At 44.5% G+C, this 26,157-nt stretch overlaps 1 protein-coding gene across 1 annotated transcript in view; it reads left to right on the forward strand.

Moving 5' to 3' along the window:
• MYRF (myelin regulatory factor) overlaps window positions 1–26,157 on the forward strand; it is a 249,515-nt gene that overhangs the window by 152,593 nt on the left and 70,765 nt on the right. The window contains 4 exon segments of the mRNA XM_029582535.1: window positions 4,969–5,056; window positions 5,695–5,754; window positions 8,980–9,306; window positions 19,516–19,577. Coding sequence (XP_029438395.1) covers window positions 4,969–5,056; window positions 5,695–5,754; window positions 8,980–9,306; window positions 19,516–19,577 — 537 coding nt within the window.

Raw genomic sequence — 26,157 nt, forward strand, 5'->3', positions numbered from 1 at the left:
GAGCCTTCACAACTGGGATAATAGATGCCCTACACTTGCATCTCGTCAGGCTCAGGCTGCTACATTCTGAATCACCTATAATCTGTGTGTGTCTCTCAGGGAGACCTACACAAGGTAATCTAGCTAAGAGGTTACTCATGCTTGGATTACAGTTTTAAAAGCCTGATCACCCATAAAAGGATGAAGTCCCTTCACCACCTTAAGTTTGCAGAATAGATATCCATAGACATCTCTGCATCTGTAAAAAGTCCCCGGCTTTAACCACATCAGTTGACTTTACAACCTCAGAGCCAGCCTTGATCAAAATAGAGCCAGGCACAGAAACAGAATGTCCGACCCTAATGCCTCAGTCTTTCTCATGTTCAAAATTAATTAGCTCCTCGAAAATCAATTCAAATCCTTTATGAGATGTATATTTTGGGTTTCATGATTTGTCTTTGTTGGACACTTCTTTGTGATGTTCGCGATCTAGTTTTTCTTTTGCTTTCTGATCTTGACCTCCTTTTTCCCCCCCTGTTTTATATATTCTATTAAGGCATAGTGTAGCCAGATAAAGTCAACCAGAATAGATGGATTTAAAACCAGAGTGTCCATAGTCAGTGGGGAGGAGGGTGGTTTCCCCGGTTTCCATGAATTAGCGGAAGGCGTAGGCGGCAGGAGGGGTTCTCCCCCCCCCTGAAGTCATCAAAGATGTGAGAAGAGCGTCCTCTCATCAAACCTACCCAGATCCTCCCCTCTCCCGATGTCCCTCACCTCTGCCTCTGGTCCTGCAGGGTGGCCCGGCTTGCAGCAGCTCGAACAACTACCCCCATGCTTACTTTTTCCTGGCCACAAAAAAGAGGGTGGAGTTGGGTCAGGAAATTGCAGACATTGTATAATCGAGTCTCTGCACACCAATTTCTGGCGTGTGTGTTTCTCCTACTTGAATGCAAGCACGAAGTACGGGGGTAACTTCCGTCTGCGTTCCATGAGCCGGCCAGATTTTCAGAGGGAGAGCCCGTGAGGAGTTTCCCTTGGGAAATGAGTTTGCTGCCTCATGAAGCTCTGCGGAAAGACACATTTTTGCCCTCCCTGAAGGCGGCTCGTGTAGTGGCATGATTTAGCTCTGCAGCCAAATGTTAGGGATGTGCTGCTGCATGTTTCGTTTCAATTAGTCAGCACATTTGTTTTGGGGTTTTTTTGTGTGCATTAAATCAAATATGCGCGTGTACTAAATTGGTTCAGTGCACACCGAGACTGAATGGTTTTTTTGCGCTCATGGAAAAAAATGGAGTGAGAGAAAGCAAAATGAAATCGCAACTCCTGAAATGCAACAAATGGAAAATTTTGGGCTGTACTTCCCTACCAAGTGCAAAAATGATCAACACATTAACTTCCCAATTAAAATCATGAGAAAATATTATAACATTATAATATAATATAACATAATATATAATATTATAACAAATGTTACTCATTGAAAAGGTAAACTCCAAAATTGGCTTATGTCTCAGTTTAAGTTTTAACAGCCAACAGAGTGAGATCTGTGTTTTTTGTTGCATATAAAAGAATCTTCACACTTGAATGAGATCCTAGGGGCTGGAGAAGGAAGAGGTGGGGAACAAGGGAATGGCGGAAGGGTTCGGGGTTAAAGAGACTTGGAGGACATAGGATTCGGGCTGAGAGAGAGGCTGCAGGGTAGGAGGTTAAAGGCACTGGAAGGCAGATGGGGCAGGCTGAGAGAGAGATTCTTGAGAACGGGGAAAGAAAGAGCCGACTAGGCAGGGTCAGGAGCAGACCTTGCTAAAAGGATGTGCTGCTGATGGACAGAAGAGGCCGAAGCCAGGGAGACTGAGGGCTGGAGGACAGGAGATACAGGATAGGGGAGAGCGTCAGTGTCCGAGCTAACTGGAGGATGTAAGGCGCTAAAGAGCTACGTTCTCACTTTTGCTTTTTAATTATTCTGTCAACACTTTACATTTTAAATGTTTTAAAATGTTTGGGGTTTGGCTTTTTTTTTCACCTAACCCCCTAGGAGGGAGGGCTAGGACTTTTCGGGATTTAATTTCCCTGGGACCCCTCAGCTGAAAGCTGGCCAAGAAAGAGTTAAACCCTTTAGCCTGACATCCCTTCCCTTGAAATGCTTTTCTTTCTGACCCTCTGCTATCTGTTAAAGATTTCTCTCTCTCTCTCTCTCTCTCTGGCAAAATTCCAGCTGGATTTACTCTGATGCTCGGTGCTTCTCAGTGTGAAGGGGATTTTTCAATAAAGAGATCTGATTTTCCCAGCGCAGGTGGACCCCCTTGTATCCTTGTGCTTCGCTGGCTAACCTTTAACCAGAGGTGGGGGTGGGGCGGGACAGGACCATTTTAATTAGCTTTACTGGGCAAGGAAGGTATCACTTTGATCGGGAAGTTCGGGCTTTGCCTTCCCTTATCTGGGCCGTGGGGGCTGTTTCTCTCTCTCGGTGCTTCGGCAGCGGGAGGGAGTGGCCCTTCGAGCTGGCTCAGACCCCAGAGGGCTGCAGACTCCCCTCACTGGATTCAGATAAAAAACAAAGCAGTTGATATCAACAAAGAGTGCCCCACCGCCGGGGGAGTGACTGTAAATCCGACTGCGCGCACAGGCGTGCAGGGGAATTCGTACTACTTGCTGTCTGGGTGCCATTGGACCTATTGAAAGGGAAGTTCTAGATATGGTGGTCAGAGGAACATACGTACAGAGTGCTTTTTAGAAGATCTTGGCCATTTTAATAGAAAAGGCATCTATTTTATTTTCAGTTGTCACTTAAAGGCTCAGTTGGAAAAACAGACCTCTTTCAAGGACTTATTTTTCCAGATTAGAAATGACTGTGAGTCAAGGAACAGAATTAGAAATGACTGTGAGTCAAGGAACAGAAACACCAAAGTCAGATTTCACAAGGGGACAGAATGAAGCCAAGCTCAGGATGGGGACACAGATGATGACAGCAGAAAACCAGCTGGCATGCCCAGTCTGTCCCATTAGTGTTCCCACTCCTAAGGATACATCCCAGGTGCCAGCCACAGAGCACCTTGCTCCTTATCCAGGGCAGCCTTTTCTTCTTCCTGATTGGGTAGATGAGCCTACAAGATACCCTCTTAGTTCCCTTCAGCACCCCACCTTTCCCATGTGTACCCACAAAGGTCTGTACTTATCTTATGACTGTACTCACCTTGATGACCATTGATGGAAGGCGGGTAATGAAATGTTTAAAAAGGCAAGAGAGAATCTAAATAAGCAGCAATGCTAGCGTGGCTGTTGCCCAAACATCTAGCCTCCTAGGTCCCCTGTGCGACCTGGCTACACGAGCGCCTTGTGTTTCCAGCAGGTCTTCCAGTTATTTCAGTGCTTGCAGCCTGCCAGACAGACCCAGCTGCTGGCTTGATGATCCTATCATCATAGCCTGATCTAAACAGCAATCGATCGATCGATCGTTACTGGGGAACCTCCTAGGTCCCCTGTGCTTCTGCTAGTGCTTGCAGCCTGCCAGGCACAGCACAGTCTGCCAGACTAACCCGTCATGTGACTGCCTTCATTTCCATTATGTATGTGGGGTAGTGCTTTAGAAAGGTTAAATAGTAGTAGGCTATCTAGCCTTTCATAGCAACCATTTTCTCATCCATTCTGGAATCCCTAATGCTCATTGTCGAATCGAGCACATATGGCACTATAAACACAGGGGTTTTTGAGCTAAAATGTATGAAGAGGTCCTTTGAGCCAAAGTCTAGGAGAAGAAATATCAGTGGGGAAAATACATCTGGTACTGACTGCTTTTTTGACCCAAAATGATTACACTGTGAAAGGTTGTTACAACCAGAACAACATTTTGGAATGATTGGGTCTTTTTCATACACACACATATATATATATATATATATATCTATCTGTTTATCTATATAGATAGATATAATAACCCAAAAGATAAAACAGCACTCGTGATGTCAGTAGAAAAACAAAATTATCTATCATTACAAAACTTTATTAGAATCTTTCAGTATTAAACAAATATTTAAAACCCAACTTCATCATTTATTAAATTTATGGCACTAACATTGTAGTTTGAAAGCCCACTGAATACGGTCTGCAGTCCTAGAGAAAGGAGTCTTACTAATTTCAGGCCTTTGCAGCTTATAGTCCCAGGCTAGTGGCTAAAAGAAAAGGAAGAGACGGGGTAATCTGTATTAACTTTACAACATTTCTACATGGGGTAACCTGCACGGAGTGGCAGTTACTGCAGCTTGGATGGACCGCTTGGGTCTTTTTCTGCCGTCATTTTACTATCTTGCAACCTATAGAATGCAGCTCCTGCAATGACGAGGCTCTGCAGCCCACAGACTGCTTCCCCCACCAATCATGGAGCCCTCCGTCTCAGAGAACGGCAGGCTTCGGCAGCCCACAGAATGCAACTCTACGAATGAAAGGTCAGCAAGAATGGTGAATGGCAGTCCTTGCGTGCCACAGGCAGCTCTTGTTATCAGGCTAGCCAGATTATGCAAAGCAGCCTCATTCTTGGCTCACGCGTATGCCGATATGTCTCACAAATATTCCAAGTGGAAAGCCTGAAAACTAGACCTGTTCGTTGCACTTGTGGAGTGGAGTTTCCTAGCACAGGTCTATGGATTTCAGCTCCCCTAATCCCAGACCTTTCTAGCTCACAGACCCAACCAAAGAATTGAAACAATCAGGCCCTGCTTCTTTGCACATTGTGGATTAATGAATGGAGACCCAGAAAGCCTGCTGGAAGTCTTTGTAGCAACCTGTAGCAGAGAAGGAGAAACTGATGCCAAGGAAAGCTCTTATTAAAGCAATGTTAGTGCTGGGGAAAGTGAGACCAAGGTAGGACCAGCATTTATTGCACGTTGTTTACAAGGGAAGATTCACACCAATCCTCCCCTTTTATTTTGAGTTCCTCGGAATCATGACCTTTTTTTTTTCTGAGTAATCTCCATCTTTCTGTCTCTTTCTCAGGCCACGATATTAACGGAGCCCTTGAGCCCTCTAATATCGACACCAGTATTCTGGAAGAGTATATCAGTAAAGAGGATTCCACCGACATGTAAGTAAAGTTTGCCTCCTACTCTTCTTCACGCCTTGCCATCCTTCCGGGTTCTCTTAGTAACCTGTCTGCACCCCTTGTTCTGTCTCCTCCTCCTCCTCCTCCTCCTGCACCACTTTCTGCCTTTCTACCACTCTATCCACATGTCATACTTACCATGAGCAAGCACCACATGTCCTAACTTCCCTCCCTCACTCCCGCCTCTCCCCTTATCACCCTGGAAATAGCTATTTGTCAGGCACTGCTTACAGCTGGAAAAGGCAGTACAGATTTATCCAAACAGTAATTTTACCTCTCCAAATCCATTATGATAGCAACTTTATAAGCATCTTAACATCATCTTTAACTAAACTCTAAACAATTGCGATATTAACGTACAAAATCACATAACCATTAACTTGCTATGTTTATCCAGTCAAATTGCTGTTAACTTCAATCCTTCACACTCCTGTTGTGGCAAGCTAAGGTTGCCCCGTGCGCAGGTATCACTTCTGTCCAGCCTCTTATGGCACATCTGTGCTGCCATCCTTTCCTAATCAGCAGTCTTGCGCTTATGCTCCAGAATCACTGCTTCCTGCAGGTTGACCAAAGGCTTCGTCCCTTCATATTTCTTGATGCAAGCTGTCAATGTTTTCTAGAGTTCTTGGACAACCAGAAGGGTCTACCAACCATCAAACCTTGGCTCTCAGCTTTCAGAGGTACAACTTTAATTGCACTGCTTGTTGAATCCTTTTTCTACAGCCCTCAATGCCCTTTTCTCCCCCTAATGAATGAACCTGACCGAAAAACAACTCTTCCTCTCAAATGCCAGCCCCAGCCAGCTGGAGATAGCCTAGCTGGAAGCAAAGAAGGAAATGGGTTGGGAGGCATCTGCAGCCATGTTCTGGTACCACTATTACCCCCTAACAAGGCCAAGATTCACATTATCTTTCCACCCCTGCATACCTCACTCCTTTCCGTACTCACTGTATCCCTTTCCATTGCCTGCTGTCCCCATGCGTGCACAAATGGATCCTATCACTCTATTGGTCCTCTGCATCGCTAGCTAATAAAACCTCCAGTGATCCCAGTGAAAGATGGAGGTGCGCTGGTAGCCTAGCACAGTAAGAGAGGAGTCCCCAGAACATTGATAACATTGTTATCAAGTTGGGATACTCTCACAGCCTAGTACAGGGCTGACCAACTCTGGTCCTCAGGAGCCAAAAACAGGATATCCACGGTGAATATGCATGAGAGAGATTTGCATGCACTGCCTCCTTTTATCTGCATAGCTATCTCGTGTATACTCATTGTAGATATCCTGAAAACGAGATCAGTTTTTGTGGCTCTTCAAGATCAGAGTTGGCCAACTCTGGCATAACAGGAAATAGTCTTTCCTCATGAAAAATGGAAGAGTCTCTCTGGTATCAAGTTGGATATCCTGTCAATACTTTGGAAGAAACATACTCAGGTCTGGGAATGTGTGAAATACAAAATATTATATTATGCTTCTGAAAAGGAGAATTGGGGGTACAGCTGGGAGCTGTTGGGTTATAACACATAGAGCCTCCCTGAGTATCCCAGCGGGAAAAGACTTCCTTCAGGACCCTTGGGATTTGACACACTTTTTGAGGATTCAGGAACAAAAACTAGCAATGTGCAGCCTCAAAATGTTTGGTTCAGTTTGTTTTTCCATTTTGAGGGGGGGGTTTTTGTTTTTATTCGGTTAGTTTAATGGATTTTTTTGTTCATTTCATTTGCCAACCTCCCCCCCAAAAAAAAGAATTAAAACAAGAAAAAAAATCTCCCCCCCCCCCCCCCGAAAAAAAACCTAATAAGAAAAAGGCAGGCAACCCTGGCTGGACCTTCCCAGGCCAAATAATTGCCCTGAGCTATGCCCAACACCAGGACCTGTCCCAAGCTGGGCCCAGGACCGGGTCCCTCTCCCTCGTGTTTAAAAGTACCAGGGCTGGGGAGCTCCCACTTCTCCCTCTTCTCGGATTCTGATTCCGAAAGGCTAGGAGTAAGCCCCAGTCATTCCTGCCTGGATCTTGGTGCTTCCAAAATGGCCCTGTCTGCCTGGAGGATAGCACTGAAGTGGCATCACTTCAGCGCCTTCCTCCAGTGCAGTCGGCTCCATTTTGATGTACGGTTGTAGAAGTGTGCGGTACGTTCATCAAAATGATGTTGGCTGCACTAACGGAAGGTGCCAAATTGACGACACTTCCTCCAGGCTGATGGTGCTATTTTTAAAGCACTGACTGGGCCTTGCTCCTTGCCCTTTTTGAGCCAGGATCTGGAAAGGAGGTAAGTGGCGGCCAGAGTGAGAGGTCCCCAGCCTCGACACTTTGAAAGGGAGCAAGAGGAGGGCCCCGATGCCAGGCCCAGCTCAGGGTTAGACCCCAGTGCTGGGCCAGCTCCAGAACAAGCTGAATATGTTTTTGGCCTGGGAGGCCCATCCAGGGCTGCCAAAGGCCTGTTTTTTTTTTAATGCTACAAATACACAAAAATGTTCAGGTATTTTTGTAGGAAGCTATTTTTGCTTCATTCCGTTCAGAGCAAACCGAAAATGGCCTCATTTGTTCCATTTCTGGCATGCATTGAAAGGAATGCGCATCCCTAATAGACAACTTTTCTCCAGTTTGAGCTGTTTCATAATAAATGTTTACCGAGCACATGGTGTGAGAAAATCCATTAAATAACTGTTTCAGTGCTTTACATCCTCAATGGAAAATAAATCCAAATAGTCACACATACAGTTTGCCAGCAAGGATATTTACTTTGATCGCCCCTCTACTCTGGAACAAACTTCCGCCACAGATGAGGCAAGAACCTAATTATTTGGTTTTCCATAACTTTGTGAAGATGTAGCTATTTTCTGTTTAAGTGTGATGGGGTTTGCCACTGTTAAGGGTTGTTGATGCTGACTGTTTATTTTTGTTTGATTTTATATTTGTCTGCTTATTTGTATGATTAGATTTGAGATGTAAATTTTGTGCATTGTTTTGGACATTCTTTTTGAAGAGGGAGCTGATTCAGAAATGTTTTAAATAAATCAATCAGCAAGCAGGAGCTTCCTCTGACTCCCAGTCTCTATGGGGATGCTCCCAGGGATGCCTATCCTTAGATAATTGATGATTTCCTCCTTTTCCACTAAAATCCTCCGAGATGCAGGCTGGATCCCCTCACTACAGCCCGGTAGCTCTGCACTGAGAAGGTTCCTCCTGCCACTCCTTTGGGTGCAGAACCTCTTGGGTGCTAGACACACTCTCCCTGGAGATTTTGCCACTCCTTCCCAGAATACTGACCTGGGTTAGTTTTCCCCCTCAGTAGGAAACCTTACCAAGATTCCCCTCACAGCTGCTCCAAATATTTAATCCCTTCTTGCAGCTCCAGGGACTCTGACCTCTGTTGGATTGATTCAACAGAGAGAGAGAGAGAGAGAGGGAGCCTGGAAACCTCCGAAGTTTCTTCTACCAAACCCTTCAGGTGCTTCCCAGTGGGGAGTGTCTTCCTCTGACATCACTGCAATGTCCCTCGTAGTAAGGGACCTTTTACTTCATCTCACATGAAGTGCCCAAATTAAGGTGAGGTGCAATGATAGCACAGGTGGGGCAATTGTGAAGGAGGGTACAGAGTATGGAAATGCATCCCTTTAATAGTGGAGGATATGCCCCTTTTACCTGCTACATTCTGGAGAGAGCTGAATGAGAAGGTTCTGCACTTGCTGTAGTACGCTGCGGTGTTATAGCTCATCCCACTAACTGGGAATCTTGGAATTTTGAATTTGCACTCCTCTGGTGCTAAACCAAAGTCTAGCACTGAACCAAGGATCAAGTTCACTGACCTGCTAGTAGGAAAAGCCTCGCCTATTCTGCTATGTTGCTCATTTCTAAATTACTTCACCCTGGCAAATTGCTAAACGATTACTTTTCTGTTCCCAGCTGCTTCCCGGACATCTCTGCATCTGCCAGCTATGCCAGTGCCCAGCCCTCCAGCTCTGCTGGGGCTCCTCTGGACAGTGCGATTGTGAATGTGGGTCATGTGATCAACCCAGGCTCCAGTGGCCTCCATCTCTGTCCACAAGGCGGCCAGGTTGCAGCCCGCCATGGTCCTGCCATTGTGAATCCTTGTGGGCCCGGATACAGCGCTCACCTCAACTGCAACAATAACAATGGCATGGTGGTGCCCAAGGGCTACCCTAGTGCACACTGCATGAGCAGCGTGGTGCCGGCAAGTAAATCGGAGTCTAAAGCAGCGTACGCACCTGGGTAAGTCGGGCAAGGGGAGGCTATGGTAGAATGAGGAAATGAGAAACATCTAAAAGGAGCAGCTGCCAAGTTTAAAAGTCTGCACGTGGGATGGAGATTGTTTAAAAGTATCATCTTGTAAGCCCAAATAAAATGCATTTCATCCATTAGAAAAAAGTCAAACGAAGACTAAATGACTGCCAGCGTGCTTTAATGGTGAGGTGAAGAGGCAGTTAAATCCAAAAGGGCATCATTGGATATTATTTGATGTATCTACTGTTTTGAAATATTTTATTGGTGTTTGGTAAATTTTAAAAAATTGTATGCATTTTTAATTATTGAATATTGTTCTAGTCATCAGCTGATTTGACAAATTTATTCTTTTTATTGGTATTATTGATGCTTTATATTTCTTGATTGTATTTGATGTAGCAAAGAATAGTGGTGTTTCTTTTTTTCCATTGTTGCACTGCATACATAGTCTGGCTTGTTATGGTTTCCAGCTTATCTTCACATTTCTATTTATACTTTGTGGTCTCTTTTCTGTATTTGGAGAGGGTCTATCAATGTTTTGTATGTGTGACCAAGATGAGGTATTTTGCTAGCATGAAATTTCCGTGTAGGGATCTATATCAGCCTGACATGATCTGTTTTTCCATTAGAAAGTGTACTGGTGTCTTAGGGCCTGGTATATTGTTTGCAGTGTTGCCTTTTCATGGGTAGGGTTGTTACTGTTTGAATCTGGCAGTTAGTGTGTTATGGCAAGGCAGGTCTACTATAGGTTATGAGTACATTTTTGGCAGGATTTTGAATTATTACACAATACTTATTGAGGTATGCTAATCATTGCTATTATTTGAATATTATTTTTCTGTGGTGAGTGGTAAGGGGCAGTGTCCTTGTTCTGCTCTGCACCCTTTGTTGGGGGAGTCCCTGTGAATGCAGGGGATTGTAGAACTCGAGGAGCAGGGGTTATATTGCGATGCTGTCCTGTCCTGCCTAGACCCCAGAACTTTCTTGATTGATGCCTTTGATTGATTTTAGTGGTATTTTACTAGACGGTTGAAACTAGCCAGGGGTTTCTTTGTTGCAAGCAAGGCCCTTCTGTCTAGAGATGCCACTGACATACATTCCCAGTACTTTGCAACAAATGATGCAGAATGTTTGTGGCGATGCCTCTTGCTTTATAATCAGGGATGTTCTGCCTCCGTATGGACAGCGGTAAGAAGCGGGTGTGGAGAGAGCCCTGGGATCCCTCCGCCACCCCCACGCTGGGATCGAACTGAAGGGATTGCTGCATGGGAACACAGACTAGAGAGCATTTAAAATTTAATATTTAAAAGTGTGATGTCCAGTTATGTGTTTTTACAGGATTGTTTTGGAGAGGGGGAAGCTGTTGATCTGGGGGCGCCTGTGCCTCGGATCTTTAGATACCTAGCAATGCCTCTGTGGACTGGCCACAGTCCGAGAGGATGCTGGGCTTGATGGACCTTGCTGTGACCCAGCATGGCATTTCTTATGTTCCTATGAACCGTAAGTGTGTGTAGCACTTTGACTCTCAGATGATTTAGTCAGCAATCGACTAAGGAGTCTGGCCTAGTGGTGAGCGGCACCGAGTTGTGAAGCACAAAGAGTGAGTGTTACCTGTATTGGGCAGAAATCATTGAAAAGTCACGAGCTAACTCCAAATAAATAAATACATAGTTTCACGTTATGCTGCATCGTCTTAGAAGATGGAGACTGTAAATGTTCTAGATTTGAAGTACAAACCTTGAATACACAAATGGGGCAAATGTTTCCGACTGTCCGCATTGGGCCAAAGATTTGCACCAGTTCCCAAAGCAACAGTGTGTGTGCCCTTTCCTGTTGGAACGAGCCACGGAGCGAAGCGCACCTGCTCACTTGCTCCTGCTTTTGCTGTGGGTAGAAATTTTGCTGGAAAAGTACGTGCGAGGACAAACGCGGTCTACGTGCGAGCCCTTCCTCCTCCTGGATGGTTTGAGGAAGGGCAGTCATATAGGCAGCCGAACAATGGGGGCAAAACCATTTTAAATTTGCTTTCAAAACTGTCCTCCCCTTATAATATGAAAACCCTGATCTGACAAAAGAGAAGGACCGTAAGGCCCAGTTGGACTGCCCAGAGTAACACAGTAAAGGCTAACTAGTCTGTTCTTCCTCTCCGGTTCTCTGCCAGCCTGGATAGCGGAGCACCTGCCTCTCTGTGGACATTTTTTTTGGGCATCTTTGTGAGACACTCTTTTTATTTTTTAATTTTTGTGGCAACTAAAAATGTAGAACTTGCTGCCGGTACTAATCAGTAGGAAACCACTGTGGTCTCCAGGAAACTGAGAGGCGAAATTGAACATTTTTGTTTTACCTCAGCTCCTTGGACCTGGTAATTATAATTATGTTCTTTATGCTAGTCATTTTTCTCAATATGCCTTTATTGCAGATATGCACTTAAAAAAAACACCCAAACAAGGTTCATAAATGTTCTTTTTGTATCATTGCTTACCTAAGAGCACCCAAAAGGAAGTCTCCTTCTTAGTTCTCCTTTTAACTGCAACAAAAAAAAGTGACTCTCGAAAAAATGACCCAAAAATTGTCTAAATAGAGGCGATGATTATAATACAAATGACCATTAGTCAAAAGAGGAGCGAAGAAGTTGCTTTAAATGGGTTTTTCTGGATATAGGGATACCTCTGTTTTACAAAAATGAATATTTTTGCTAGCCTTCAACTCAACTACGCTGTGGGTTTTCTGGAGAAAAGAGAGGTTATTACACGAGATTCAGGGCTTTAGCCAGTGGTCATGATAGATAAACACCAAGAAATGAGTCCAGTGGCCTAAGAGTTAACTCGGCAGTGAAGAAGCCCTATGGCGTCAGCTCATATGATGGCCTAGCAGACACTCCTGCAGGCCCTGCAAGGTGCAGAGGGATAGCCCAGGAGCCAGGCAGGCTGAAATGCAGAGGTGCTGAGGAATGTACACAGCTGGGTGGCTGCTGAATGCGAGCCTTGTACAAAAGTGGTAGACTTCACGTATCACCTAGATAGGATCTTAGACAGTGCTGGGGAGGAGCCGGCTGTCGTGCTACATGTGGGCAACAAAGATATGAGGAAGATGTGGGAGGGAGCTTCTGGAACCCAGGTTTAGGCTTTTAGGTGGAAAGCTGAAATCCAGAACCTCCAGGGTGGCATTCTCTGAAATGCTCCCTGTTCCACGTGCAGGTCCCCAGAAGCAGGCAGAGCTCCAGAGTCTTGTAAGAGTTTTGTAAGGAACTGGGTAGTCTTTCGGGGAAGGGACAGACGTTTCCAAAAGAATGGACTCTACCTTAATCAGGGTGTAACCAAGCTGCTGGCACTAACCTTCAAAAAGGAGATAAAGCAGCTTTTATACTAGCATGAGGGGGAGAGCAGACAGTCACTCAGCATCACGTGGTTCGGAAGGAGGGATCTTCAAAGGATACTAATGAAACAGGAGAGTTAGAGCATCCCAACAGAGAGGTACCAATAAAAGCAGTAAGTAGCCCATGTGTCTATTAAGTAAAGAATCTCCTGAGCTAAAAGATTTCAAAGTATCCCTGTCAACTGAAAAGCAGTTTGTTAATACAAACGAAGAACATACTTTGAAATGTCTGTATGCCAATGCCAGAAGTCTAAAAGTAAGATGGGAGAGTTAGAGTGTTTAGTAGTATATGATGAACATAAGAACATGCCATACTGGGTCAGACCAAGGGTCCATCAAGCCCAGCATCCTGTTTCCAACAGTGGCCAATCCAGGCCATAAGAACCTGACAAATACCCAAAAACTAAGTCTATTCCATGTTACCGTTGCTAGTAATAGCAGTGGCTATTTTCTAAGTCAACTCAATTAATAGCAGGTAATGGACTTCTCCAAGAACTTATCCAATCCTTTTTTAAACACAGCTATACTAACTGCACTAACCACATCCTCTGGCAACAAATTCCAGAGTTTAATTGTGCGTTGAGTGAAAAAGAACTTTCTCTGATTAGTTTTAAATGTGCCACATGCTAACTTCATGGAGTGCCCCCTAGTCTTTCAATTATCCGAAAGAGTAAATAACCAATTCACATCTACCCGTTCTAGACCTCTCATGATTTTAAACACCTCTATTATATCCCCCCTCAGCCATCTCTTCTCCAAGCTGAAAAGTCCTAACCTCTTTAGTCTTTCCTCGTAGGGGAGCTGTTCCATTCCCCTTATCATTTTGGTAGCCCTTCTCTGTATCTTCTCCATCGCAATTATATCTTTTTTGAGATTCGGCGACCAGAATTGTACACAGTATTCAAGGTGCGGTCTCACCAGGGAGCGATACAGAGGCATTATGATATTTTCCGTTTTATTCACCATTCCCTTTCTAATAATTCCCAACATTCTGTTTGCTTTTTTGACTGCCGCAGCACACTGAGCCGACGATTTCAATGTGTTATCCACTATGACGACTAGATCTCTTTCTTGGGTTGTAGCACCTAATATGGAACCTAACATTGTGTAAATATAGCAAGGGTTATTTTTCCCTATATGCATCACCTTGCACTTATCCACATTAAATTTCATCTGCCATTTTGATGCCCAATTTTCCAGCCTCACAAGGTCTTCCTGCAATTTATCACAATGTGCTTGTGATTTAACTACTCTGAACAATTTTGTATCATCTGCAAATTTGATTATCTCACTCGTCGTATTTCTTTCCAAATCATTTATAAATATATTGAAAAGTAATGGTCCCAATACAGATCACTGAGGCACTCCACTGCCCATTCCCTTCTACTGAGAAAATTGTCCATTTAATCCTACTCTCTGGTTGTGACCTCTGTTGGAAACAGGATGCTGGGCTTGATGGACCCTTGGTCTGATCAAGCATGGCAATTTCTTATGTTCTTATGTTCTGTTTCCTGTCTTTTTAGCCAGTTTGTAATCCACGAAAGGACATCGCCACCTATCCCATGACTTTTTACTTTTCCTAGAAGCCTCTCATGAGGAACTTTGTCAAACACCTTCTGAAAATCCAAGTACACTACATCTACCGATTCACCTTTATCCACATGTTTATTAACTCCTTCAAAAAAGTGAAGCAGATTTGTGAGGCAAGACTTGCCTTGGGTAAATCCATGCTGACTTTGTTCCATTAAATCATGTCTTTCTATATGTTCTGTGATTTTGATGTTTAGAACACTTTCCACTATTTTTCCTGGCACTGAAGTCAGGCTAACCAGTTTGTAGTTTCCCGGATCGCCCCTGGAGCCCTTTTTAAATATTGGGGTTACATTAGCTATCCTCCAGTCTTCAGGTACAATGGATGATTTTAATGATAGGTTACAAATTTTTACTAATAAGTCTGAAATTTCATTTTTTAGTTCCTTCAGAACTCTGGGGTATATACCATCCGGTCCAGGTGATTTACTACTCTTCAGTTTGTCAATCAGGTCTACCACATCTTCTAGATTCACCGTGATTTGGTTCAGTCCATCTGAATCATTACCCATGAAAACCTTCTCCAGTATGGGTACCTCCCCAACATCCTCTTCAGTAAACACCGAAGCAAAGAAATCATTTAATCTTTCCACGATGGCCTTATCTTCTCTAAGTGCCCCTTTAACCCCTCGATCATCTAACGTTCCAACTGACTCCCTCACAAGCTTTCTGCTTCGGATATATTTTAAAAAGTTTTATTGTGAGTTTTTGTCTCTACGGCCAACTTCTTTTCAAATTCTCTTGTAGCCTGTCTTATCAACGTCTTACATTTAACTTGCCAACGTTTATGCATTATCCTATTTTCTTCTGTTGGATCCTTCTTCCAATTTTTGAATGAAGATCTTTTGGCTAAAATAGCTTTTTTTCACCTCCACTTTTAACCATGCCGGTAATCGTTTTGCCTTCTTTCCACCTTTCTTAATGTGTGGAATACATCTGGACTGTGCTTCTAGGATGGTATTTTTTAACAATGACCATGCCTCTTGCACACTTTTTACTTTTGTAGCTGCTCCTTTCAGTTTTTTTCTAACGATTTTTCTCATTTTATCAAAGTTTCCCTTTTGAAAGTTTAGCACGAGAGCCATGGATTTGCTTACTGTCCCCATTCCAGTCATTAATTCAAATTTGATCATGTTATAATCACTATTGCCAAGCGGCCCCACTACCGTTACCTCTCTCACCAAATCCTGTACTCCACTGAGAATTAGATCTAAAATTGCTCCCTCTCTAATTGGTTCCTGAACCAATTGCTCCATAAAGCTATAATTTATTCCATCCAGGAACTTTATCTCTCTAGCGTGTCCCGATGATAGATTTACCCAGTCAATATTGGGATAATTGAAATCTCCCATTATTACCGCACTACCAATTTGGTTAGCTTCCCTAATTTCTCTTAGCATTTCACTGTCAGTCTCACCATCTTGACCAGGTGGATAGTAGTATACTCCTATCACTATAGTCTTCCCCGACACACATGGGATTTCTACCCATAAAGATTCAATTGTGCATTTAGTCTCATGCAGGATCTTTATCCTGTTGGACTCTATGCCATCCCGGACATAAAATGCCACACTGCCTCCCGGGTGCTCCTCTCTGTCATTGTGATATAATTTGTACCCCGGTATAGCACTGTCCCATTGGTTGTCCTCCTTCCACCCGGTCTCTGTGATGCCAGTTATGCTTTTAATAGTCAGTAAGGCAGCGAATAAACAAGTTAGACTGTTTGTATTTTTAAATAGTCAGTCAGTAAGGCAGCTAGTAAGCAGTAGTTAGTGTGTTTATTTTTAAAAATCTGTAAGGCAACTAGTAAGCTGCCTTACAGAGATTGGGTGGAAGGAGGATAACCAATGGGACAAGGCTATATCAGGGTACAAATTATATCACAGTGATAGGGAGGATCAACTTGGTGGGGGTGGCACATTATGTCCGGGAGGGTATAGAGTCCAACAGGATAAAGATCATACAAGAGACTAAATGCTCAGAGAATCTATATGGGTTGAAATCCCATCTCTGATGGAGAAAGAGTATAGCGATAGGAGTATGTACCGTCCACCTGGCCAAAATGATAAGATGGATGATGAAATGCTAAGAGAAATTAGGGAAGCTAACCAATTTGACAGTACATGGCTTCCCTATGAGGAAAGGCTAAAGAGGTTAGGGCTGTTAAAGTTGGAGAAGAGTCTGCTGAGGGGGATACGATAGAGGTCTACAAAATCATGAAAGGACTTGAACGGATAAATGTGAATCGGTTACTTACTTTTTCGAATAATACAAGGACTAGGGGGCACTCCATGAAGTTAGCAAGTAGCTCATTTAAAACAAATTGGAGAAAATTCTTTTTCACTCAATGCATAATTAAGTTCTGGAATTCATTGCCAGAGGATGTGGTTACGGCAGTTAGTGTAACTGGGTTTGAAAAAGGTTTGGATAAGTTCCTAGAGCAGAAAACCATAAACTGATATTAATTAATAAGACTTAGTAGCTTTGGATCTATTAATTTAATATTTGGGTACTTGCCAGGTAATTGTGACTTGGATTATCCACTGTTGGAGGCAGGATACAGGACTTGCTGGACCCTTGGTCTGATTCAGTATGGCATATCTTGTGTTCTTATAAAAGATGTTGGACCATCGTAGAGAGACCAGGGGAAGGGCCAAGCAGGGGTGGAATTAAGCTATGCAGGGGATCCCTTTGAAATTGTACTACCCCACTGACCCATGTCATGTTGTAATGAGCCAGCAGAATATTCATAGTAGTGAATGTTCACCCTTGATCATTGTCTTTCTCCTTTTCTGAAATGGAAATAAAGACCACATCTCATGGTACTATAAGATAGCTTTGGGCCTCCTTGTCCCTCAGTCCCTGGTGTGTCATGGGTCATCTAGGACATACACCCCTTAACTTTTTTTTCCTTTCTTTGTGACCTGTCAGGCTGTATTACACCAACAAACTATCCAACGGTGATGTGAATGAGCTTTTGAGACCTTATAGATCCCTTCCCTTTCTCCAAACTGCATTCGAAACTGGTTCCAAAATCCCAGGCACTGGAAATGGATTTTTTTTTTTAATTGGTTTGAAATGATTTCCAATAAAAATGGATTTCAGGCCCATTTATAACTGGCAAATAAATTATCTTTTACCATGTTCAAGGGACATACTTTTTAACCATCTAGAAGTGGATAGCTGTGGTGTAGGAAATATTTTAAAATAAATACAATATTTTTGGTTTCTGATTCACCTTCAAAACACTAAATGAGAACTATAGTATATGATCCTTAATACATCCGCTTGCTTGTTTCTTACACCCTACTTTGATTTTGTTATAAAACTTTCTTTGCTTTATCCACACATCGTCAGGCTTTTATAATTTCACATTTGCTTAGCCTGCACCTCTTGCTGGGTTTACAGAAATCTCTCACCTTCAAGTCTCTGTTTAGCTGTCAGGGCTGTACTCACAAAGGTGTCTGATGACAAACAGCACAGTAGCACCTTAATTTACATCATTCCCTGTTGGGAGCAGTCCGGGAGGAGGAGCTTTCCAAACGATTATGCGCTTAATTTCTCCTTAGTGCTTAAACTGAAGGAGAGCCAGGCAGAGTTAGCAACTACTTGAACAGCTGTAATATTTCATCATAGACTCTGCTCTGCTCTTCCAAAACATTAAAATGCTGGAGTTATTTTAGAAGTTTTTTTGCTGGTACTGCTGCTGATATGGCCTTGCTTAAAAGCTGCGAAGAACCTGATGGAAAATGTAGGGAAGGGAAGATTTCCTTGCTGTGTGGGTTTAAGCAGTTTACGAGCCCCAGTTTTAAAGTGACAGGAAGACAGAGCAACGGAGGGAAAACATCACTGATACAGGTGAGCATGGAAGGGTTCCTGTGGCACCGTCTGCACTCTGTAGATCCAGGCCAGGCTTTCTTCCTCCTGGTTTCTACTGCAACTCTGGCCTCCTCTATCACTTGTTTAATTTTCCCTTTGCAAACAGTGTCACAGGTAGCTGATAAAAAATTACAAAAAAAAAGGGCTTGATATTTCCGTGGGAATGAAAGCCTGCTAGCAGTCACCTTACTGGAGACAGAGATATCCTATAGCAGGGGTTCTTAGCTTGGCGTCCATGGATGGGCTTCTTGGGGGGCTGTGAATTTTGTATATATGTGTTTATGTGCATTTTTCCAGGGAGATATCCATAGCTTTCGTCAGACTCTCAAAGGGGTCCGTGACCCAAAAAAAAGGTTAACTAGCGCTGTCCTATGGGGGGAAAATAAACAGTGCAATAGCCCTGGCTGTGCGAAAGCTCTTCTCTCCTCCACTTCTAACCTTCTCTAACAGCCTTCTGTTACAGTGCTGGGAGGGGGACTCACCTCCTCCACTTCTAGCCTCCTACAGCGGGAGGTGCTATGGGGATTGGGGGTGGACGTTGTGTCTCCTGCATTCCTTGCCTATGAAAGAAAGGGGCTATGCAGGCATTGATGCATGAATGCTTGTTGTAAGGTAATTCCCATTTTCAGAAGCCACAAAAAAATTGGTGCAGGAACTTCCGCCTTAAAAAGGCTCTTTTTTTTTTGTTGTTCCATCCCTTGCTCTGCTGGGAATGGTGCAGGAGCACTGTCTCGGGGGGATTAGGAGTTTCCCCATTCCCAGGCTCTCTTATTGTAGGGAAAGGTATAGGGCATCTTACCAAAGGGATTCACCCAGCAAGGTTCTGCATCTGCTCGTAGGGTTTTGTTTAAGTGACTGGTATAGAAGAGCTTTTGCTATAACCAAGCCCTTCGTGTTCCTATCTCTGGGAGCAGGAGGTAATGTAGTAAATGTAGTCCAGGACGCTCAGCTATAGGGTAGGGGTCTAGGACCTGCTTGCCTCTTCCAGTAGAAGTTGCCATAGGAAATGGTCCCAGGTCTTCCGTTGTAAGGAAACTTACAGAACCCATGCACTGGCCTCTTCCAGCAGGAGGCGCTGTAGGAAATTATGTCAAAACTTTAATCATGCAAAAGCTTTCCCGTTCCTGCCCTTCCCACAAGGAGCTGTTGTAAAGGCAGAGAATGGTGCAGGATCTTTTGCCACAGGACCTCTTGATCCTGCCTCCCCCAGCAGGAGTCGCTCTGCTGCTTACTATTTGCTATCTGGTTTCATAGTGTTGGATCCACCTAGTTGGCAAAGCTGTTGAGTTCATTCCCGATGTCTGTTTTTTGTTATTCTAAAATGTATATTTTTTTTTCTGCATTCCCTTCCAGCACTTTACCTGACTCTCCCCCGGACTCTGGGTCTGAAGCCTACTCCCCCCAGCAGGTGAATGGTAAGTGCTCGGAAGGAAAACCTCCCCTAGTAATTTTTGCTTAATTGGTTGACTCTGAATCCATTATCGGATGGAGGGAAGCAGAAAGGCAAGAAATACGTGGTGAGATTATCAGTTAGTAAATACTGCTAGACTTTCACCTATTGTTCTGTGTCAAAGGAGGGAGAGGGAAGAGAAAACGAGGAGGCAGATAGGCTTCACCTCTCCCACTTTCTTGGAAGAGAGAGAGAGAGAGAGGGAGGCTCTGTGTATGCCATGGCGTTGAAGGGAGCCCTGAATAAAAGCTTTGCCTGGAGTGTCCTGAAGGAATACGACATGGGGAGGTGCTGAGGATGTGCCAGGAGTTCCTGGGGGAGCGATCCTGACGACCCCATTGAGCGGCTTTGTACAGAATCAGGTCGGTTAAGCAGATGGAATCAAGAGAGGACCCTCGTCCCCCCTTCCTCCCTTGCTTCTAAAGGCGGGGGTAAGCGGCAGCCCCTCCTCCCTGAAGGTTCTTTCTCTGCAGGGGCGGGGTTTGCCCCATCAAGGTCAGCATCATTCCGCCCATCTCTGGGAAGGTCGTGAAGAGGGTTTGGTGGTTTCTCGTTGATTGTTTGCCTTCCCTTTCTCTTCCCAATGTTGTTGCATTACCCTTGGTGCTTAGCCTGCATGGCCAACTGGTAGAAACATTGGGGATGGGCTGTAGACTTCCAGGACAGAAAGAAGGACTCTAACGTACCTTGCTTTTGCCGCACTTGACAAAGATACATTTGCTGCTGGCTTTGGCTCTGGCTCTCCCTGTATTTGGGAAAAGGGCAAGAATTTTGTTTATCTTAGTGAAAAAAAAATGCCTGGAATTCCTGCTGGGCCCTTCCTTAACTGCAAGGAAAGCTTGGAGCTTATCAAAAAGAGAGAGCAAGCCGTCCTCTTACCTTACAAGACAAAATAAAGGAACAGCCGTTCCAGAAAAGGGGAATTATGTCTTCCCCTAGCTTTTATGGTGACTCAATATTATTACCTGTCTAAAATGTCTCTAGAACATGAAGAAAGAGAGAGCTGATGCTGAGCTGATTTCTTTTGATCTAGAGAGAGGGCTGGGATGGTCAAACATATAGCTAGGAGAGAAAAACAATTGTTATGGAAACTGACCCATGCATGGATACAGGGAAAAGAAGTGGGTGTTTTACAGGCACTGTCCCATGCATGAATACAAGAAGAAGGCATAGATATCGTACAAGAGCTGCCCCAAGCATGGATACAGGGAAAGGAAGCGGGTATTTTACAGGTACTGTCCCAATCATGAATACAAGGAGAAGGCATGGATATCTTAGAAGGACTGCACCATGCATGGATACAAAGAAAGGAAGTGGGTGTTTTACAGGCACTGTCCCATGCATGAATACAAGAAGAAGGCATAGATATCGTACAAGAGCTGCCCCATGCATGGATACAGGGAAAGGAAGTGGGTGTTTTACAGGTACTGTCCCAATCATGAATACAAGGAGAAGGCATAGATATCGTACAAGAGCTGCCCCATGCATGGATACAGGGAAAGGAAGTGGGTGTTTTACAGGTACTGTCCCAATCATGAATACAAGGAGAAGGCATAGATATCTTACAAGGGCTGCCCCATGCATGGATACAGGGAAAGGAAGCGGGTGTTTTACAGGTACTGTCCCAATCATGAATACAAGGAGAAGGCATGGATATCTTACAAGGGCTGCACCATGCATGGATACAGGGAAAGGAAGCGGGTGTTTTACAGGTGCTGTCCCAATCATGAATACAAGGAGAAGGCATGGATATCTTACAAGGGCTGCACCATGCATGGATACAGGGAAAGGAAGTGGGTGTTTTACAGGTACTGTCCCAATCATGAATACAAGGAGAAGGCATAGATATCTTACAAGGGCTGCCCCATGCATGGATACAGGGAAAGGAAGTGGGTGTTTTACAGGTACTGTCCCAATCATGAATACAAGGAGAAGGCATAGATATCTTACAAGGGCTGCCCCATGCATGGATACAGGGAAAGGAAGTGGGTGTTTTACAGGTGCTGTCCCAATCATGAATACAAGGAGAAGGCATGGCTATCTTACAATGGCTGCCCCATGCATGGATACAGGGAAAGGAAGCGGGTGTTTTTTACAGGTGCTGTCCCATTCATGAATACAAGGGCTGCCTCATGTATGGATATAGTGGGAGGAAGTGGATGTCTTACAGGGATTGTCTATTGCATGGATACAGGAAGAAGGCGTGAGTGTCTTACAGAGGCTGCCTCATGTATGGATACAGGGGAAAAGGAGTGGATAACATAAGGGGCACTCTCTCTCCTATCCATACAGAGAGAGAAAAGGAATGATTTACAGTAATGCCTCCTGCATACAAATGACTTATGGGACTGTTGCCTATATTGATATCTGGTGAACAAGTGAAAGTTTTATGGATCTGTTTCCCGTACCAATACAGTGAGAGAAGGAAAGAGATGTATAGGGGTTTTCTCCAGTATTAATACAGTGAAAGATGGTGGATGATTTACAGGGGCTGTGTCCTGTATCTGGGGTCTGCTGAGTACTTGCGACCTGGACTGGCCACTGTCAGAGACAGGATGCTGGGCTGGATGGACCTTTTCTGATGTTCTCATGATACAGTGGGATGAAGAGTGTTTACTTTTTGTTGAGCTGGAAATGTTTGGTGAGTGGCAAAGCTCAGCTGTGGTCTTGGATCCTTGGATGCAGTGGGTCCAGCCATGGGTCACCAGGGTGTGTCCTTGGCTTTGCAGTGCAGTTGCTGTTCTAAAAATGGAGGTGGATGTGCCCAAATGCATTGAGTGGGTGAACTGGAGCCTCTTGTTTTGGTAACTTTCCCTCCCTCTCCTCCGCTGCGTTCCTTCAGATCCCAACACAAAAAGAATTGTTCTCGACGCCAGTCCCCAGATTCCATGCATTAACCTTAATATGCCCAGTCATTAAAACACGGAAGAGCTAGCGTGGTCGTTTCCAGCTCCAACACGGACTTCAGTTTGCAAATCTCACTGGCAAAGCCATTTTCCACAAAATATTTGGGACTTGGCATCTGTTTCCAGGCTGAATTCCCCCATATTTTACCTTTTCTAACAGACTCTAATGTCTCTGTAGCATTACCTCAGAGAGCTTTTCATAGTCTGGTGTTGCACAGTTTGCTGTTGTGATTGCACAGTGACCCTCAACAGTTCCTGCCCTTTCTTGCATGGAACCTTATTATTATTTGAAAGCAAATCTAGGAAATTTTGTGCTCGCATAAAGGTACCAGATAAACACTAGGAGCTGAGCTCTTCCAGGTATGGAGGAGACAGATACAGCAAGAGTAGTGAGAGGGTTAGCTTCTCCACACTAGCAGCACCCCCCCCCCCCCCAGTGGTACAAGCTCAGTTACTGTGCTAGTGATGAAAGGGAAGTTCACATTCTGTGCCCATTTGGTCCTTGGCCTCTCTACTGAGCACTCTCCATGCCCAGGGGTGTGGGGATGTTCCTCTTCCTTCACCTTCTCTGTAATGCTGTGCAGCCGCACAGGCTGCATATTCCTAAAGCCAGCATAAGACTGCCTTCTGCAGTGGGCTTGGAGGAAGGGAGCATCTCAGCTTACCTCTCCCCAGCTACAGCAAGATGATAAAAATACTTCTCCCATTGTCCATGCAGTCAGCAAGCCAGTGTGCATGGCCATTGCCACTTTAGTCAGTTTCTTGCGGGAAAGAGCGTCACATATTATAGCAGTGGTTCACAGCCCAGTCCACTCCTTGGCACACCCCCAGCCAGTCTGATTTTCAGGATATCCATAATGAATATGCATGAGATACATTTTCATGCCCTGCTTCCATTGTATGCAAATCTATCTCATGCATATTTACTATGGATATCCTGAAAACTTGACTGGCTGGGTGTGTCCTGAAGACTGGGTTGAGAACCCCTGTACTAGAGACAGGTATTTCATTGAACAAACATTGCTTGGCTGGGGGGTGAGGTTGGGAGTGTGGACACCCCCATGGCACATTGTTATACAGCCTTATCTGTTTAGAGTCTACAGTGGCAGCATGATGCCATCCTGATTCGCTATACACCTTGTAACCCAGTCCTCAGGACAAAGCCCGCTTTTCAGGATATCCACAATGAATATGCCTGAGGGAGAGTTGCCTGCACTACCGCCATTGTATGCAAATGTATCTCGTGCATATTCACTGTGGACGTCCCGAAAGCCCGACTGGCTGGATTGAGGTCCCTCGGAGTTCTAGAATCAGATGCGAATTCCTTAGAGTGGAGAACGGGGAAAATGTTTCAGGCATTCTGAGAATAGCAATGCTCCTGAGAGTGAGATATTCGAAATGTTGCATGGGATCGCTGAAAGAGGTCGTCCTACAGCACGAAGGGAAGTTTCATCAAAGGAATCATCAAAGTTTCATCGGAGAAGTCTTTTTGCTTCGCTGTCACTGCTCCCCAGCCTGGACTCTGCAGAAGTATTGCACTCGGTGGAAGGCTTGGCAGGAGAAAAGGCCCATCTGGGAATCTGCTTTACACTGTGAAAAAGACTTCTTTCCAAATTTCATTTGTTTTTCCCTTTTTGTTTGGTCCTTCTGGTTTGTTCTTGGCTTTTATGTCTGGGTTTTGTGGCTCATCCTATTTTTTATGGAGCGTGCCATGGCAATAAATGTGTGCGTGCAAATATATACGTTATACCACGGTCAGCCTGTGATTTCTGCATCGGTGAGCTTTAAGATAACAATATCCAGACTCTCTAGAGGCGAGAGATGGACCTTATTATACCTACTCCCTACATACATTTGATTTCTGGTGTTCTTCTGTCCCTCTCCGCTTAAAGTTCTCCTCCAGATGCCATCTTCATCTCTCCTGTGCTTCAGAAAGTAGAAAGGGAGCATTGTTTTAATCCACCAGAATTAAAATTAATTTAAAGAAAATCAACAAACAGGTGGTCCAGAAGAGTTTGTTTTTATATGGCTAATGAATGTTTAAAGATGGAAGCGTTCAGGTTTACTGAGGTCCTTTAACATAGTTAATGACAGCAGATAAAGATCAAAATGGACCATCTAGTCTGCCCAGGAAGCTGCTTGGGATAACTGCCGCTCTGTGCGGGTTACCCCCATGCCCTCTTTTAAGGGTAGTGCGCTGAAGACACCGTTGATGTTCCTTATAGTGCTCCTAAGTCTTCTAAGAATGGGAACTTAACCCTAGAGATGGCGAATGAAAAGTATCCAGGGGTGAAGAATGATTTGCCTGATTAAAAACAGCTATTGCAGTAACAATTGGCAGATACCTTCCTATCTTGGCCGCTGAAGAATAGACGCATATTGCTGGAGGGTGGAGGCAGGGTTACCCCGCCCCCCCAAACACTCCAGGTGCTGATTTTGAATTCCCCACCACTACCAATATGGCTTTCTTACCCCTTGCCCCTCCCTAAACTAAAGCAGACTACACTATACAACTGGAAGTTTGTCAGTTCAGCCCTAATAATAGAGGAAAAAAAGATATAATCTGGTACAAGGCAGGGAGAAAGGGAATGAATGACTGATTGATTGAGTGAGTAAGTGGGGCTGTGTGTATGGGATGAGGACATGGAGGCTGAGAATGATGGAAGAAAGAGAAGGGAAGATATAGAGCTTGGGGAGGTGGAAGGGTGGTGGGGGTGATGACAGATGGAGAGGTGAGAGACAGAAGAGGGAGAAATGAAAGGGGGAGTGAGCAGAGGGGGAGATGTGCGAAAGTGAACAGTAAAAAATGGAGAGGAAGGGAGATGGAGGAGCTAAGAGGTATTTGAGAGAAGGATAAGGCAGCTCTCCAACTCTGAGAGAGAACTTGAGGCAAAGACTAGAAGGAGATTGGGAGAGTCAATGCTCAGAGACTTGCAGCTTGGTCCTGCAAGGCCCCAGTATGTAAAGTGGGAGCTCCAGTCTGATATCCCTTGGTTTGGCTCTGGTTTTGCGTTTGAAGCCCGCTCATCTGTTTTCGGAATGTCTGTCTTGTCTCGCTCACACAAAATCCACCGCTTGAGCCTTTGACTCACATAACTAGGCAAAGCACAGCGGAGGAGCTACAGATGAAATCACTCTTTTCATCAGGGTTGCATGGTGATACATTCTTTTTTCCTTCGGTCACTTGCTGCTGGCATCCTTCTTGGTCTTAATCTGTGAAGTTTCTTTTATTTGTTTCTGATTAGAAATTCCAGGCATTTTGTGTAGGACTTAAGTGCTTCCCATATGCTCTCCATGTTTTTCGTCATGTGGCAGTAATCTCTACTTTATAGGGCTGTGAAATGTTCCGCTCATATGAGGTCCGGAGGCAGAGCTTGGTGACGCTGGTGTGGCCGCTGTAGGTGAATGGGTTCTTGCTGACGAGTCCTCAAGGCTCGGAGTTCTCTTCATTGGAAATCGTCACAGTTCCCGTTGATTGGTATTTTATTACTGTACTGATGGGACCTGTTTGGTCTCGAGTTATTTGTGACTTGGTTGAGGCACTTTCTGCCTGTGTTATGTTTGTACGGCAAGGAGTCACGTGTTAGCTGGAAGTGACTTTCAGTGAAGAGATTCTGTCAAGGGGTTGATATACTGGAA

This window comes from Rhinatrema bivittatum, chromosome 17 (assembly GCF_901001135.1).
Source record: "Rhinatrema bivittatum chromosome 17, aRhiBiv1.1, whole genome shotgun sequence".
Taxonomy (NCBI): Eukaryota; Metazoa; Chordata; class Amphibia; order Gymnophiona; family Rhinatrematidae; genus Rhinatrema; species Rhinatrema bivittatum.